This window comes from Emys orbicularis, chromosome 8 (genome assembly GCF_028017835.1).
Source record: "Emys orbicularis isolate rEmyOrb1 chromosome 8, rEmyOrb1.hap1, whole genome shotgun sequence".
In the NCBI taxonomy this organism is placed as follows: domain Eukaryota; kingdom Metazoa; phylum Chordata; order Testudines; family Emydidae; genus Emys; species Emys orbicularis.
The window spans coordinates 99,182,056-99,200,965 of record NC_088690.1 but is presented as its reverse complement, the minus strand read 5'-3'; the positions used below and the strand labels follow the sequence as shown (position 1 = coordinate 99,200,965).

At 42.6% G+C, this 18,910-nt stretch overlaps 1 protein-coding gene across 1 annotated transcript in view; it reads left to right on the top strand.

Annotated features, from left to right (window-relative positions):
- The window catches only part of PDLIM4 (PDZ and LIM domain 4), a 94,705-nt gene that overhangs the window by 44,685 nt on the left and 31,110 nt on the right, over positions 1-18,910 (top strand). The window contains exon 3 of the mRNA XM_065409629.1: positions 1,092-1,176. Within this exon, the coding sequence (XP_065265701.1) occupies positions 1,092-1,176 (85 nt within the window). The remainder of the gene's footprint in view (positions 1-1,091; positions 1,177-18,910) is intronic.

Below are 18,910 nucleotides of genomic sequence, written 5' to 3'. Positions count from 1 at the left end.
TACTGTAGGCTCCTTTGGATCCACAGGTTCAGCAGTGAGGAAGAATGGCCTTGTAGGTAAGGCATTAGCCTTGTACCTGGGATATTAAGGTTCAGTTCCTAGTTTTGCCATAGACTTCCTATGGGACGGCAAATCACTGGATCTCCCTGAGCCTCAGTTCCCCATTTGTAAAATGGGGATAATATTATCCTACCTCAGGAGTGTTGCGAGGATAAATATTTGGGAGGCACTTAGACATTTCAGTGATTCAGGGGTGGGGCATGTCATGTAAATACCTCAGTAAATACAACGTTCTTTTTTTTAAAAACTGAATCAAATAGAAGATCCTAGTATTCAATCCTGAGAAATTGAAATGGCATGAGAAGACCAGGGCCAAGAATTTCAAAAGCTGCAAAGTCCCATTTTCAAAAGTGACATAGGCACTTAGGCTCTTAAATATCACTGAAAGTCAAAGGATTCATTCCTTCCTCTCTTTTGAAAATGGGACTTCGGCGCTTTTGAAAATCCTGTCCCTGTTCATCTCATGCCATTTCAGTTTCTGGGGTGCCTTTGAAAATTTTCAGCCCCCTTAAGAGGCTCTCTTTGGCCTCAGAAATGCCAGTGAAACATATCAATATATATGCTAGACCCTGTGCATGCCCATTCAATTCTCTGCTGTATAGAGGAGAACAAGGGGCTTTTCCAACAAATGCAGCAGACACAGAAAGCAGGTCCTACGTGCTCAGTACGTTGAACTAAACAGAAATATGTCAGTGAGCTAATCCCTACAGTACATTGGGACACCTCCGCGGAAAAAGTGTTCAGGCCCATGGAAAATCTTTGAACAGTGACATTTGCCTGCTCCAGCATTCTCGCTTTGCATGGCTGAAGATACATTTGTGCACAGAAACTGAAGCACTATGTCATCTTTATCAGGCACATGGTGTGGAAAGGTTCAAGAGTAACTTAGGCAGCAAATGGTACAAACCTCTTGCTGAGTGATGTTCATGTAAACTCTTCTGAGCTTCAGAATAGCATTCGATTACCTCCAGTGAAAGCATTTCTTCATTAAACTTCTCTGTTTAATTTTCTTGTTTAATTCCCTATTGCAGGGCTGAAGGCAAGACTTGGTCTCCTAATATTCTAGAAGATGGAAAAGCACAAGCTTACCGGATCAACATAGAGTCAGAATCACAGGTATGGGAGCAATAATTAGCTATCTACTAGCCTCGTGAAAAACACTCATGCTCTCATGTCCCCAAAGAATGCCCCTTGCCATTTAATAGTAACATATTTTATTGTCAGCCAGCTTTCTATACAACATGTTTTTCTAACTTATTTCATATCTTCTTGCCTTTCTGGGATTGACTCCACTTTGTTTTCTGGTCTGTCATATCATAGACTGTGGTGCATCTTGTCCTGTGTCAGTGTCTTTGTCCTCTTTTTCTTTTCTCTATTTCCCTTCTTCTCTGTCTTGCTTTTTCTATTTTGTATTTTGTCTCTTTCCCCTTAATTTTCAGTCTCTTCTTCCTCTGCTCCAGAATCTGCCCCCCACTACTACATTTCTCTAGTCTAACTTCTCATCAGTCTCCTTCTTCCCCTCCCCGTCTGCCCACTCACCCACACAGCAAAGCACCCACATCCCCTTACACCAAGATACCTAATAGCTAGGGAACACAACTAAAGATCAGTGTGAAGGACCTACTATATTGAGCAGTAGCAGAAGAGGCACTGGAGCTGTCTGCCTGCAGACTTAGGAAGACAACACTGTGTGGGTTCACATTAGATTACCATTTGGAAGGTTATGTTTGCTGCAACAAGGTAGACTGCTATATTCTGCAGAAGCTGATGGCACACTCACCCATGAAAATTTCTACTTGCTATATTCATGCTGGTTCATGCTGTTACTCTGTTAAGGTGATTGCTGTAACAATTTTGTTTTAGAAATTTTTTTAAGATCTTTTACCTTTCTTCAATATTTATAAAGAATCCAAAGACCAGCACCATGTGTCCATGCCACTGGCATATCTCTGGCAACACATTTTCAGTAATAGCTGCAAGCATCTGATCATGGCCCCATATGAAATCCAGTCCAAGATGGATGTCAGAATTAAAAAGATGTGGGGAACAGTTATCATAAAAACATGAGAAACAGCAGACTTTTCTTCAGGGAAGAATGAGGAAGTGGCATTAAGATTGACAGCAGAAAGGTCAACAAATGGTGAACTCAGCTAACAAGAGACTCGAATAGGATTTTAGGAAAACATTGGCTAGCTCTAAAGAAACAGTGTGTAAGTTTCTACTGTGGAGGTTGTCACATTGACACCATTTATTCTATAGTTATTGAAGACATAGGGTGATCTATACACTTTGGCTTTGTATTCTGTCTTTGCTGGCTTAATTAATCTATTAGGGCAATATATTCCGACAGATATTTTGGATAGACTTCGATATGACCAAAACTTTGCATACAGTGTTAAATTAAGAACAAATGTTCTGCATTTTGACTGCCAGATACAACATTTCTGAGGTTTAAAGGAGATTGGATTTGATCTTCCTATTAATGTACATTACATATGGTACTTTTTTAAAAAAAAAGACAAAGTTACATAAAATATAGTTAGTGGGGCTTTTAATCTATTATAGAACCATGTTTTTCTGAACCAAAATGTACCCCAAATATGTCTAAACTAGAAATCTCTAAAGTAGTCAGAAAGTACATAGACACATTTACAGCAGGGTAACATGTAGAAATATCTGATGAAGGCAGATGACTTCTCACTCCGACCCTCCCTTTCCAACATGTCCTTGGACTAAATTCTCCCCTTTTTCAAGACAGTAGGCCATTTCTCATGCTTTAACTGGCCCACAGAATTAATATTTGACTTTATTGCCATAGTCTCTGGACACACTTAGTACCACCCAGGGGTTGTGTGTAGTATCAGGGACTCATTGTGGTAGGGACTGTACAAATGTGTTGATTGACACTGTCCCAATCCCAAAGAGCCTACTGTCTCAGAACTGCACTGACTTCTTATGTGCCAAGAAATGTAGGCATGCACTCACTCACTGTCAGGTGGGGCAGGCTATGCCTTTTGGCCTGTGTTTGTACAGTGCCTGGCAGAGTGGGATTTTGGTCCATAAATGGGATTTCTAGGCACTACAGTACCACTAATAATGATAGTAATTGGAATGGAGCCCTTAGAGGATGCAAGTGGTTGTCTTAATCTTCAAACTTCCTATGATGTACTGTTCTACTGCTAGCATGTCAGGAGTGGCCATGGATACCTATGGACACTACAGCTGCAGGAGGCCCCCAGTTCCCACCGGAGCTGGGATTATATTGATTGCAGGAGTACTTTGATGTTCACTGGGGAAGGGGCCCATGTGCCAGAAGGCTATCCCTGTGTAATGTTAAACCAAACCCTTTAGCGAAGGGTCTTTATTGAAGTGCAAAAAGAAAAGACCCATTGTAAAGTAATAGTTAGCCTCAAAATGAGTAACCTCATGTGCACCTGGGAAAAAGCAATCTGCCTTTAAACCCAAGAATAAATAGATCTTCATGCAAGCTAGCTCATGAATCACAAAAATAGATTGGGGACTATCCTTGAAAAGATCTTGGGGGTTTGTGCTTTCCAGTAATGTGGAGCACATGTATTTCCTTCCTCCAAGGTTTTACTCTGTTAGTTTTTAGATTGTCCTGTTAGAACAAAGATACCTTGGAAGTCTTTGACTGTTCACTGTTTTAATGATTGCCAAACAAAGAAGGATTTAAAGAATAAAATGGAAATTAAAAAAAAAAAAAAAGGAATTTGCTGTAAGGACTTTTTATCTATCACGGTGTTTTTAATGCACCTTCCCCCATGATGTCTAAACATAACCAAAATGATAAAAGCAGGCTGTCTACCTGATTTCTCCCCTTTGCACTGTGACATGCAAAGAAGTGTGTGTTTGTTTATTATTATGCCAAGGTCACTTTGTCTGGAAGGCGGTAAGATTCAACATCATTCTAATCTCTTGCAGGCGGGAGTTCAAAAACTGTGCGCCAGCCAATGAGACAGCTCTCACAAGTCTCGTTCTTGGAGTTGATAATTCCGTCATTTCACAATAGCTCCATTGCCAAGGAAGTTCCTGGTCACAAAGAGAGAGAGGTGGTCCCTGATATAACCAGGACTCCTCCATTGACAGCTTTGGGGACTAATCCCAGAACCTTTAATTTGATATGGTAGTCGCTGGGAAACTAATGCTGTCAGAATTGTAGAACTCAGAATTTGAAATGGCTCATTGGATCATCTTGTCAATGAAGGACTGTTGCCTATAGTCTATTTGCTAGTGCACTGTGAAGTCTGGTTGCAGTTATCTCAAGCCATAGAGCTTCAATTCTGCAGCCTATATCATCATTAGGAACTTTTCCTGATATCCCACTAAAACATACCTTTAACAAATAATAATTAGTGTTTACAAACACCGAGAACACAGATAAAACTAAAACCATGAGATTCAACACACAACAAAAAACACCAGTAATACTTTCTGGGACTGGCGTATAAGAGATCTGATATTGCAGATATCTGGGCAGCATTGTAAGTACGACAGGTGGAACAGAAGAAGACATTAAAGCCGGAATAGCAAAAGCCAGACATCCCTTTGTAATTCTAAAGCTGATCTGGAGAACCAGAAATGTTGCCCTCCCAACTAAAGTTGAATATTTAACACCATTGCTGAGTCAGTCTTGCTGTATGGAGCTGAAACTTGAAGACTTCTCATGACCTTACTATCTAACCTGTTTTCATAAACAGCTGCCTTAGACAAATCCTCAATATCAGATGGCCAGAAAAAAATCACAAACAAAGAACTCTGGGAGAGGACCAAACAGAAACCAGTAGGACAGGGTGTTACAGAATAAAAATGGAGATTGCTAGAAAAGCATGGAGGAAATGCCAGAATAACATAACAAGACAAGCATTGGAATGGAACCCCTAAGATAACATGGAAATGCACAATAGAAGCAGAATTGAAAGCTATCAAAATGCCAGGGGAGGAAGCTAAGACTGCAGCAGGAGATTGGCAAAGATGGAATGCAGTGGTGAAGGCTCTATGTCAGGGGAGGGCAAACTTTTTGGCCCGAGGGCCACATCAAGTTTCCAAAATTGTATGGAGGGCTGGTTAGCGGAGGCTGTGCCTCCCCAGGCGTGGCCTGGCCCCCGCTCCCTATTCAACCTCGCCCCCCTTCTTGCTCCCTGACGGCCCTCCCAGGACTCCTGCCCCATCCAACCCCCCCGATCGCTGTCCCCTGATGGCCCCCCCCCCCGGGACCCCTGCCCCATCCATCCCTCCCTGTCCCCTGACCGCCCCCGGACCCTCTGCCCCTGACTGCCCCCGCTGCTCCATCCAACCCCCCCTCCTTCCTGACTGCCCCCCCCCAGACCCTTGCCCCATCCAACCACCCCTTCTCCCTGACCTCCCCCGGAACCCCTACCCCGATTGCTCCCCGCTGCCCCATCCAACCCCCCCCTCCTTCCTGACTGCCCCCCCAGGACCTCTGCCCCATCCAACCACCCCTTCTCCCTGACTGCCCCCGGAACCCCTGCCCGCCCCACGCCACCCCATCCAATCTCCCCTTTCCTTCCTGACTGCCTCCCTGGGACCGCTGCCCCCATTCAACCCCCCTGTTCCCCGCCCTTTGACTGCCCCAACCCCTATCCACACCCCTACTCCCTGACCACCACCCCGAACTCCCCTGCCCGCTATCCAATCCCTCCTGCTCCCTGCCCCCTTATTGCGCTGCCTGGAGCACTGGTGGCTGGCGGCACTACAGCTGCGCCGCCCAGAGCACCAGGACAGGCAGCCGCGCCACCCGGCTGGAGCCAGCCACGCCACTGCGCAGCACAGAGCACCGAGTCGGGCAGCCTGGCAAGAGCTCGCAGCCCCGCCACCCAGAACATTGCGCCGGCGGCACAGTGAGCTGAGGCTGCGGGGGAGGGAGAGCAGCGGGGGAGGGGACGGGAGCTAGCCTTCCAGGGCAGGAGCTCGGGGGCCAGGCAGGAGGGTCCCGTGGCCTGGATGTGGCCAATGGGCCGTAGTTTGCCCACCTCTGCTCTATGTTCTGCATGGAATAGAGAGGCCTGAGAGAGAGATAGTGTTTACAAAGAAGGGTTCAAATTATAACCACAGATCCAGATTTTAATGATGTTCATATCTGGATCTGAATTGAGTGGCTGGCTCCATCTCTATGGTGTACCAAGAAAAAACATCCTCAAACTTGGGGAAAGTTCAGAGCCAAATCCAAACCTCAGGCCCTTATTATTTGTTTTGTGGTAACTCCAAGAGGGCCCTAACACCATTGTTGTCTTAAAATCAAGACTGGATGCCTTTCAGGAAGATATGCTGTGGTCAGACACAAGTTATTGGGCTCAATACAGGGATAACTGGTTGAAATGTAATGGCCTGTGATATGCAGGAGGTCAGGTTCACTGGATAGTCCCTTCTTTCCTTAAACTCTGTGAATTGTGCTAGATAATGTACAAACGTATAGCAAAGAGATGGGACTGACCCTGAAGAAGTTACAATCATACAATGCTTATGCTATCCAAATACTAGTAGTATTGTTATTTGAAGTATTAATTTTCTGAAAGAAGCCTTCACTATTTAAAACTTGAATCTCTTGGTTTGTTCTTCAGTGTCACTGTCTGTTCTATTCACCCCCCTTTTAATGTAACTATACATGTAACCTCTGTCTGATTCTCTAGCAGACAATGAAAGTAGGGAATGCCAGTGAGCTACCATGGAGGAAAGAGATTAGTCTCTGAAAATTCCACTGAGCTTAGTTTCTTTAGCATTGACTCTCTAGTCAAAATACAGCCATATGGTGCTAATAAAAGAATGGGATGTTTATTTTCTTGACCACTCACATGCTGCCAAAATTGACAGCTTAGTGGCATGATGAAGATTGGAAACTCATGTCTCAGACTGTGAGGTCAAACTCCCATTCTCACTAACTGACAGTTAGTTCAGATGGCTGGTCAGTAGTATGACTGCAGCAAAAATTCATTTGGCAGTGGAACTGTGCATACAGCAGAAACTGGAACAGAGAATTAGGAGGCTAATGAAACAGAGCCTTTCATATCCAGCTCAGTATGGCACTGACCAAAAGTTATTGCCCTCTGACAACTCTTAGGTGCTCCTCACGAAATAAGATGGTGAATTAGTTCCCAGTTGACAGAGGTCCGCATCATAAAACCACCATTGGAACTGGGACTAGCTTATCTGATATCACTCATGTCAGGTTTATCAGAAGGGCTAAGGGCTGAATAGACACTGAGGCTGAAGGAGGCTCTTGTCCCTTGAAATGGTGGGCATGACTTTCAGTCACCCTGCACTTATGACATTGCAACGTGCATATAAAATGCTACCACTCTGATTTAGTATGAATGACTATATAAGCTATATGGCAAAGACCTGGTCTTTTATAACATGGACAATGGGGGGGGTGGGGGGGGCGGGCTGTGCTGTTCCTGTTCAGTGGATAAGCAGAAGCAATTAGATACCATGGTGATGGGCTGATTAGAAATGTCTGAATCAATACAAGACACGAGTCTCCATGACTATCTGACCAACACTGGGCTCTCTAAAAATGTAGTAAAAACCAACCAAACAAACAAACTTGGCATCAGTGACTGACTCTTCAACTCTTCCCTGGCTGTCAGCATTGGATTGGTCTTCATGAAACTGAGTGTATCTGAAGACGCACCTGTTCTGTGAAGTGTTCATGTTGTAAGGCCACTCTTCAGTCCTGTTTTCTATTGTATCCGCTCGTGCCTTTAAACTAAGCTCTTTGGGGCATGGACTCTGTTAGTAGTTTAGCTCATTTTCCCAGCTCTACAGCTTTATGTACTTTTATCATCCTAGAGAAGGGATTAAAACAACCCTTGAATATGTCTCTGTGATTTATGATGGTATTGGGCCAGGTCGCCATCTTTCAGTACAACTACTAGAAGGGAGGAAAGGCAGAAGAAAACCCCAGGAGGCTGCCTCTCTAGAGTTCCTCTCCCCAAATCATTCCATTAGAATGACAGTCCTCACCCCCTTGGCACCTGCTCCCAATACCCCATGGGTCCCCTGGGATCTTTGTGGACCTTGAGGGACCAGGTGGAAGCCAGAGCCATCTGTGTGAGGGACCCGTACCTCTGTGCTGGCTCTGTGCTCCCAGTGCCTCCTTCCCCACCCTGCTCCCTGATACCCTGGTTCCAGTGGAGACTGAGGAAGCCACACTTCAGTGAAGAGTGCCTGGGGGGCTCCTGACTTCTCCAGGATTTTTCCTGAAGACTCCCAGTAGCACATGATGTAACAGCTCCTCAGGCTGATGTGGAAGGGACATGGCTATAGTCCCCATTCCCACCTCACCCATTTCTCTTTAGGGGGTATATTCCACAGCCATGTTCTGCATTGTTCCTTGTACCCTCTGCCACCTGTTATGTACCTGCCGCACAGGGCCAGCCACAGTCTGTCCCTAAATGTATATTTCATGTTCATTTTATCTTCTTAGTGTGGGAGAATTGGATGGTAAAACTAAGAAGTGAGTTTCGAGCTTCTTCATTAGCCCTTTTTCCAGTTCTCTGATAGCACCAGGAATATCCTACTGCTCTAACCTCCCACATTGCAGAGTTTTTCCCCTGCAGGACAGAACTTCTTTATTGAGAGGCCAAGGATGTTTGAGTTAAAATTAAATAGTAACTGTTCTGTGTGTGAGCATGGGCTTTTGGCTTCTCAAAACACAGGAGTCTGCTGTTCAGTGCTGGGCTAACAAAATTATACCAGATTTTCAATGTTAATTTTTACTGGAATGGATGATATTCACAAAGTAAACATTTGTAACTGAGCTATGACGGTTTAAAGTTGAATGGCAGATTTGGAGAAGATTATTAAATATCTGCTAAACCATTTAGGAATTAGACTTTTAGATCAGTCAGGAAAAGAGAGTTTAACTGTACTTGTGTTTCAACTTTGAAATCATAGGAAACAAGTGTAGCAAGAAGAGGAGAATCAGAGATAGCTGCTATAATATTTTAAGCAGCCATCTTTGATTCTCCTCTTCTTGCTACACTTGTTTCCTATGCTTTCAAAGTTCTTTATGAAACTTTATTTCTTATGCAAACTTTTAAAAATATTCATGTAATGGCAATGGGACTCACTAGAAATGCCTGGATCAATAGATTAGTCTCCTATGTCAGTTATTTCCATATGAAGTCAGTGGAGTTTTGCCTGATTAAGACCTGATTGGGTTAGTTCCAGATTTGTTAGATGTGAAGGAAAATATGCATCTACGTAGATAATCTAATTGGGACCTACAGCTGACTATATCTTTGAGGCTTAGACATCTGATATCTGTATCATGTGTGCTAATGCTTTGCAATCTGCTTTTACAGGAGGATAATAGAAATGCTGAATCAATGAGGCAGTTTAGTTCACAAATGAAAATCTTTTTCTTTAGTCAACACTTTTCTGTTTCACATGATGAACATTCCTGGTTTTATTGATCGTTTTGCTTCTGTAATGTGAAATGTCATGAGAGGTACTGTGAACAGAGCTATATCGAATTATTCCTGTAGTTCTTCTACAATGTAATTGTATAGGCAGTGTATAACTGTACTATAAAATATTGGTGCGGTTTGAAAAATATTTGAATGTACATGCACAGTAGCTTCTATGAATTTTCAAAGGATTTGATCTGACCAAAACTTTAGTAAATTTCTAACATTAGACTTTTTACTACTAAGTTAATTTATCAAATAGGGTGTCTCTTTCCAACTTTAAAGGGCTAATCTTTTAAAGCCAGTTTTCCAAGTTCATAGACCTTTTGACAACATGGGCCAAACTTATCCTTGATGAAACACACTCTATTAACTTCAGTTAAGTAACATCAGGGATGAGTTTTGACCTCATGGTATTAAATAGCAGCAGTAAACCCTATCTACTGGGCAGACAGAATTTCCTGACTTTGGTTGCTATATAGAAGAGGCAGGATTTGGATGAGGTCTGCTTAGAAAAAGTCTTCATTGCTACTGCAGGCTACCAAACAAAACAAAAATTTGATGCATGAGAACTCGAGGATAATTTAGTGCATTGTTTGGCAAAAGGGGAAAAACCTCTGTTTTGCACTTTGGGGAAAACAAAGGGTGAGATAATGCTCTGGCACAACATTAGATTCCCAATCACATTGGAACTCTCTAGCTTATTGTCTTAGGACTGATTCAATCATAGAAACACACAGAAGCCTTCAAGGCAACTGTGAATTGGAAGTATTTATGCAGGGTTTCAAGTTCAGATATCACTATTTAGGACATTAACAGTTTTGCATGTCCAATTTATTGGGCAACGCGGTTATATACAAACCGGTGTAGATTTTCAAACTGGTGCAGATTTTGTAACTGATAACAACGTTAATCAAGTTGAAAGCAAAGGAATTGTTACAGTAACGTAATGTGGCAAACTGCATTTGATGTGGCCATTAACCTAAAAGTACAAAAAGAGCCTAATGTGGGGGGAAAAAAGGCTTCTGAATGCTCTCTTTATTTAGGGCTTGCCTACACTGGCACCAGGGCCGGCTCCAGGCACCAGCTTACCAAGCAGGTGCTTGGGGCGGCCACTTCGGAGAGAGGCGGCACGTCCAGCTGTTCAGCGGTTATTCAGCAGACAGTCCCTCACTCCTGCTCGGAGCGAAGGACCTCCCGCCAAATTGTCGCCGCAGATCACGATCGCGGCCTTTTTTTTTTTGTTTGGCTGCTTGGGGCGGCCAAAACCCTGGAGCTGGCCCTGACTGGCACTTTACAGCGCTGCAACTTTCTCACTCAGGGGTGTGAAACCAGTGTAGACTAGCCCTTAGTAAAGTGTTCATACACTGTTAGCTGGAAGCAAAGCCTACTGAAGTCAGTGGAAACCTTCAGATTGACTTCAGTGGGTTTTGGATCAGGCCCTATATTGTAAGCCTTTACTAGTATTTGAAGACCCAGTTCTACAATCAGTACTCATATGAGTAGCACCTTACTCCATGAGTAGTTCCATTGAAAGCAGTTGGCTCAATCGGCGAGGAAATTACCGCTCAGTATGAGTATGCGGGTAAGTTGACTTCAGTGGGAGTTCCATTTGAGGAGTGCGTGCAAGGTACAGGGTCCTTGTGCAGTAACCAGTTTAGATTTATTTGCGGCCCATATCACCCAGTCAGTTACTAGTTAACTGTTGAAAGACCTAAATACCTGAATTTCTCAATAAGCCTCATGTGCTTAAGAAAAAAAGCACTTAAGAAATAAAGGGGAAATTTTGTAGTTAAAGCTTTTCAATCAGGTATTTTCCTCAGTCAGTTTCTGTAATCTGAATAGTTTATTTGCCACTTTTCTTTGTTCCCATCACAGGTGATTATAGGCTATATTAATGGTAATAATGTGAGTCGACTGGAAAAAGGAAAATACCATTTGACAGATATATACTGGTCTATATCACAGTGACTTTGTCTACTTTAAAATAATACAGTATATTTTAGTGTAATTACCGCAAAGTTTATTGGTAACAGGTGAGAAAACTTTAGATTAGCAACCTAAATGTTGTGTCTGGTGGGAGATAGTATTTTTTTGTTTCAAATCCTTGTTCATTTTCAAAACTGCAAAGCACATTTGCTAGTTTTACTTTCTGTTTTTCATAGTGTTTCTGTTACTGTTCTTAAAACCCAGGGGGCAGCATAATGATGGTTCCATTTCATTTTTCGTAGTCATTCACTTCAAATGTAGTCTTCACTCTGTAGTCATTTGTTACAGTTCTAACATATCTGTGTGTGTTACTAGGCAACCAATATGTTAGGTAAATATTCTAAACACAGTTCTATTTTCTGGTTCCTCCGAAGGGAAAATATTTGTGTGAAGTGTAATGAGCATCATCAACTGCTTCTTGTGTAACTTTGAATCATCTGGAAGCCTTTGTTTGAACAGAAGCTTGCCTATTAATACAACAGAAGGCTAGTTTATTTGTCCAGACTCCCAGATGAGAAAAGTGATGACCTTGGGATGTGTATGTGAAAGACAAAGCTCTTACAGAGATGATCACATCTGAATAATAGTTCAGTGTAATCAGAAATGTTCTTATGTGGTCTCCAAACCTTCTTGCAAGAAACAGATTGGCACTGACTTCTGACAGTAAGAGCAGAACTGAATACTTGGAAGGGGGGGGGGGGGAAACAACAGCTGTGCCCCAGTCCTGGTTGATAAGTTGGAAAGAGGATAAGGTGGGACCATTCTGGATGACTAATATGTGAATAGTTATAGAAATTCCTTGTCTGTCTTCTGGAAACTTGTTCTCCTGCAATGGTTGAGCTGGTTGTTTGCTATAGGTATTGCCAGGACTTGTAATTAACAGGAAGGCCTGAGATATTTATTTGACTAGAAGCTTCCTTTTTTCTTCACTACTGAAAAATAGGCTGGTCAATTTCAAAATAGGAAACAATTTTCTCCATCATTTTGATGTGATTTTTTTCATGTAATGTAGGATGAGGGAGGACTTCATGCCCAGAGAAATTTAGTTTTAAGCTAGGGATGTAAATATCGGTTTTAAAAGTTAACCAGTTAAACGATTAAATTATATCATTTAACCGTTAAGCGAGGTCACTCCGGTGGGCCAGCATGGGGTGGCAGGGGCTGGGGTCCCTCCTACCGGCTGGCCACCAAGGTTAACGGTTAAGGTCTGATTAATGGTAAGCCTAATGCTTACTGGTTAATCATTTAACCATTTACATCCCTATTTTAAGCATATGAGGATATCTCAACAATATGAGATTCTTGGATTTAATACTTGTGCTCTCGAACCCTCTTCTCCACTAGTATGCAGAGGGAAGGGGAGAGGGCATAATACAATAATACTTCCTGGGAAGAAAGAAATTCCCTTGAACAGTATTAGAGGAGAATTAAAATTAAAAAAAACAAAAAACAAATCCTATGTCCACTAAATGGTCTGTAACTTCACCCTCCAAGTGTCAAATGGTTCATGAGTTAGGCTTGTTCTTTTGGTTTCATTTCACTAGCTGGAAATTACTTTTCTTATTAAGTGATGGCAGAATTACTATATTATGAGCGTGGTGGATACCAGTAAGAAGTTAGACATGGTGCAGGATAGATGGGTGAGGCTTAAAGATGAGTAAAATTTAAATCGTAGGATAATGATCACGGGCACAGTTCTTTACTTAATAGAATTATTTATTTATTATCACAGTAGTGCCTAGGACCTCCAGCCATGGACCCGGACCCCATTGCGCTAGGTGCTGTACAAATACCGAATGAAAAGACAGTCCCTCCCTTAGCGAGCCTACAGTCTAAGTATAAGACGAGACAACATATATGTACACACAGACTGATGGGGGAGCACAAGGAAACGAGACCATATTGGTCAGCATGATAGGTAGTGATCTCGGCATGCCAGTAGCGTAACCAAAACATTGTTAAGGAATTAAAACCTAGAGATCAAAATGTAGGCAATGAGAAGTCAAAATCTAGACAACGCAATCCTGCTTAAAAGAGATCAGGCAGCTCTACCAGCTTGATGGCATGAAAACTGGATATGCTGAAAGGCTCTTTTAGAAATGGATTTCGAAAGTACAAGGGTGGATGGTTACTGTTTTTGATTTGTCTACAGTGTGAGTTGGCATGTCATATTCCTAGCAAGGATAATCAGACAACACCCAGAACAGCACTAGCATAATGGGCAACTCTTGGCGTAAGTAACTGAGTTTGGAAACCCGCACACAAAAACGTAAGTCTGCTTGTCTGGATTGAGAAATCTTCCCTCTTCAGTACTGGAAAAGTGAGAACATGAGGCTCAATGAAAATTTTGGTACAGAGATTAAATCCCTTTTAAGGTTCAGATTATCAGTGTGGTTAGAAAATTCTATTATTCCTTTGGCTGGACCGTGGGCCAGATCCTCAGTTGGTCTAAATCTGCCTAGCTCCATTGTGGTCATGGAGCCAGGTCAATTTACAGCAGTGAAGAATCTGGCGCCATACATTGGATCCTTCCGGTGGAAATTATGTTATTACCAAAGGCTATTAGCTATTTGGTTGTGTTTGAGTGACGTATATTTTTGTATTTTGGATTCTATCACACTCTTTATAGTATATAGGAGGATTCGTCACCATCATTACCCAAGGTACTTCATTGCAAAAGTACTTGACATTTAATTGGCTTTTATTTTCCAATATGGATTGTTTTGTTTTCTCTCACAGGTGAAAATTGACAATTACCTCAGCTTTGGGAGTGAAGTAGTGATACTCAAAAAGAACAGGAGTACTTGTGGCACCCTAGAGACTAACAAATTTATTAGAGCATAAGCTTTCGTGGGCTACAGCCCACTTCTTCGAGCTTATGCTCTAATAAATTCGTTAGTCTCTAAGGTGCCACAAGTACTCCTGTTCTTTTTGCGGATACAGACTAACACGGCTGCTACTCTGAAACTAGTGATACTCAGCATTTCTGTTACTATTATGTTATTTCCACTGAGTCTCAAGCATATATCATGCAATCGGTTCCTTTTATAATCTTCTTAATAAAAAGAAAATGGTTTTCATTCTGTCTGAAAATTCCTTTGGCTCCTCATAAATTTGAGTACCGTTTACATATTAAATTACCTGGGGCCTGGAGTTGTCTTAAGAATTTGAACACTAGAAGATATAGTAGCTTCAGCCCAGTGTTAACACAGAGCTCATTGTTTAACCACAGCACAGTGGCTGTTCTTACGTTAGGCTCCAAATGTTCTTTCACTGCAAACGCGAGAGAGATTTGTCTAAACAAAGAACCAAGAGCAGGGCAGGGAACGCATTTGAAGATGCTTGGTTTATTAGAAGTGATGCAAGACAAATGTTGGCAGCATGTCAAAAAAAGAAAAAGAAAAGGAGTAAGTGTATTCTATACGTTCCACTTCAGCAGAAGGAAAAGAGAGTATATAATCCATGCCTTTAACTAGTTAACTTGTTTGGTTAAAAGTGTTAATAAAACTGACACAACGTTAGCGCAAAAATCTCCCCTCCTTTGGCTGTTCACTATACACATCCGTGTATTGTTGGCATTGAAAATCCTGACCCCTGGCAAGATAAGTGGAAACACATTTTAATCATTCTTGTCTTGCATGGGTAACTTATTCCATCGCTATGGATTTCTGAGAGACAGTTAGAGAGCCAGGTGGCTTAAAGGATAAAGCTGCAGCACCACAATTCAAGTCCATCTTGAGCTTTCAAGCAAAACAAGTTCTGTGGCCTCTACCAAGGAGCTGATTGTGTATGCTCCTCTCTGGATGAAGCAGGTGGGAGGTGCCAGAGTTTTGCCCCTGGATGGATTGAGCTTCTCAGGCCTGACCTTATGCCCATTGAAGTCAATGGCAAAACCTCCTCTGATTTCAAAGGTACAGATCAGGCCCCTGGTTACCAGCAGACACTGACCTGCTCCACTGACAATCTCACTTTATTTTATGTTTGTAATTTTGTCCTTTTTAATGAAAAATTTGCTGAAATCCCATGATAGGGAGCCAGGACTCACCCAATCTGAAGATTACATAAGGTGATCCTTTCAGATAAGAATGAAAGGCACTGAAAATAGAGTAGAGAAGCTCAAATTACAATTGCCTTTCTCTAGCCTGGGAGAAATAGCAGACTTCAACTGAATTTAGTGCTGCTGTTTTTACCTTCACAGAACATGCACTCACCAGAGAAGCAGAGAGGAAAAGATATCAATAAAAATGTAACTGTGAGGAAGTGGAAAGATTATAGGGCCAGAACCTCAACTGGTGTAAATTGGCGTAACTGCATTGAATCGATGTAATAATGTCAGTTTATACCAGTTGAGGGTCTGGTCCCATCACTGGACAAAGAGGTGTAAAAATCCACGTGCAGGTAAACAGTCTAGTGGCATGACATTCCTTTGGGGAGACCCAAACGAGATCATGCATAGCTTCACTTGGCTTCAGTATTCAAGTTATATCTTCTTTCCAAGCCCATCCTTCGGAAAACAAATTTTAAATCATAGAATGGTCACTTACACAGACACGCACAGAGAACTTTATAGATTTAAAATGTACAAACCGACAGTCACTCAGAAATTTGTCTGTCATAACCGAGTCTAACTTATACCAGCCAAAACAGGGAAATCCCCAAATCCCAAATCAAGCCTTCTATTGAGGTCTTTAACTCATACTCTTTATACCCTTATTAGAAGCGATGAACCTAGTTATTATATCTGGCTTTTTAGCTCATGTGAGCAATGTTTTGTAGATGATGGAGGTTGAAATGTATGTTTGGATGTTTGTAGCCAAACCATTTCCATTTGTATACTCGTAAATGAGGGCAGGGTATTTTTTATTGTTTTGGAAATTATATTATTAGAGGCCAGGGATTTGGGGCAGAGGGTTGGAGGAATGAGATACCAAAATTGAATAGTAGAGCAAGACACAGGAGTACAGGGCTGTCTCAGCTCTTATAAAAGTCTAGAGCAATTCTTTGTTATGCCGAACCTTCTGGGTGGAACAGCTCTTTTTATGGAACCTGAAGATTTATGTACACTGATTTTGTGTGCAAGCTCTGTGGGGTCACCTGTCTCCTTGTCTGCCCTTTACTTTCTGGTGTTGGGATCAAATACAAGTTAGTTTAATTTGGGGCATTTTTTCCCTCCGGAATGCCTGAGGAGAGTCAGTGAGATTTTAATCTCCTGGCTGTGGTAGTGCAAAGGAGCATGTATATAATTGGATATTTTTCTCGCATCTATGTAATTTTCTTCAGTTTTTGTTTCTTGTGGGGATTTACACCCCCACAACATAAATAAACAAAACCAATTCCCTCTTTGGAGAGTTAAATTGCAGCAAGTCTGGGTGGTTTGGGACTTCTGTGTGGAGAGAAACTTTCAAACACAAATACTACAGGCTCACGAAGCAGTTGGCAAAGCAAAATACAAAATGTGCTATTTAAAAAGTCTCGTGAGTTTTGATCACCCTCAGTCAGACAGTGGGTTAATGGTGAGCCTGGAATAGAGCCCAAGGCGAGATCCTCCCCCACACTCTGTGCCCTTTATGTTGGGTAAAGGAGCTCCATAAATGCCGTTTTGAGAAGGACAGGATTCTCCCAGCTCAGGTATTATGAAAGGCAGCCACAAGTCTACCTCCCATGGACCGGTTTGCAAATGTAGGAGACATCCTGGGGGCAGAAGGGACATGCTGGGGTGGGGGTGTGGTGGAGGAGCAGGGCTGCAGCACTCAATGTGGTTGAGATTCTGGACATTGTTGCAACCTGGGAAGGCTGCTGCAATTTATACAGCACGCCAGGGCTGTCTAAGTTACACCGGCGTTCTCTCCAGCAGATACGGCCACCGTAGCCGCCATGCCCCTGTGCCTGCGAGGTCTCTTCAAGACACAGCACAGAATCTCACCCCAGGTCTCCAGAGACCCAGGCCAGTGCCCTATCCACAGGACCAGGCTCCCTCTTTAAACAGTACTTCTCTGCCTGAAGCATTTGTCAGCTGTTTGTCTCATGTAGAATTCCGAAGCGGGAGCTATTAATTTGGGAGCAGAGTCTACAACCCTTACTAATGTTTAGCACTGCCTGACACTCCAAATAGTCTCCCACTGAAGTCAGTGAGACTTGTCCAGAGCGAAGTGCAACTCAGTGTAAGTAAGGGTGGCTGAATCATGCGCTTCCTAGTATTGCCAAGAAACTTTTATTTTTCTCAGTGATACTGAGTGGAAAGCAAACGAAATAGCAACACCAGATTCTTTGTGAATAGGTCAGAGGGTTTAATTGAAGGCTGTGGAAGAGGCTGCAGGACTCTTCACGTAAGACCAGTTAGCATGAGTTGTCTGTACCTGTAACTTTAACCACTCCTATTATGTATGTTTAGCCTTTTCTAAATAGTGCACTGAGTGCTTGGGCAAGATGCTGGATTTCCCACCTGGGGGACTGAAGCCTTCTATTATCATCAGAAGAGTTAAAGTCCAGGCAGCAGCAGCAGAGCGGGCTTCCCCCTTGCTGCCCATGTTATGCTTCACTTCATGGATGTGTTTACGCACGAGAGCACTGAGGAGCATCTTCACTCCCTAAAGAAAGAAAAATCCAAATAGAAAAGGTGGAACTACCAAGACGTCTTTTAAACTTCACTGCTAAGCTCCAGTGTTTTGATCATCTCCCAATCCTTATCCTCCCTGGGTCATTTTGTGTGGTGTGTGTGTGTCTCCATTGTAAGCTCTTTAAGCAGGTACCTTGTCTTCATGTCTGTTTTTAAAGTGTCTGGCACAGTTTTGGCACTACAGAAATGATCAACAATAATTATTAATAATATTCTTCACACCTTCTCTGGAAAGTCCACTCCCTAAGGGCAAGAGAAAAGAATCCCTGTGCTGTTCCAATGAGAAAGTGGCTACTCCGCATCTCCCAGGGAGTCACTCAGGTACAGAGATGCTGTGACTCAGGCAGGTATGCCAGGACAGGCACTCTCTCCCAGCCCTCTGCTGGTTTTCACTGTGGCACATGGCTGTGGAGTACTGACCTCCTGGGAGGTCCCTTCCCCATTTGGATTTGAGCACACTCCACACAGGTGCAGAGCCAGGTCCCAGTGAGTTTGTTCTAATATAATTAATGTGATCATATGGCTAGGATTGCAGGGGGTTAATTGCACAGTAATTGGATCATGTGAGGAAATGCACATTCTCCATTTTTATTATTTTTTTAAAAATGGATGGTGATTAAAATAATTCATTTAGCAGCTGCAAATGCTGTGAAGAAACTATTTCTAATAACAGAAGGCAAGGCTTGTAAAGCTGCTGTTGTTTTGTATTCCAGAAGTGCATATGTTTACAGAGTGGATAATGTTAAAAAGCACTGGCAAGCTCTGGCTGTCCATGAAATGTTGGTGGTTATAGTCC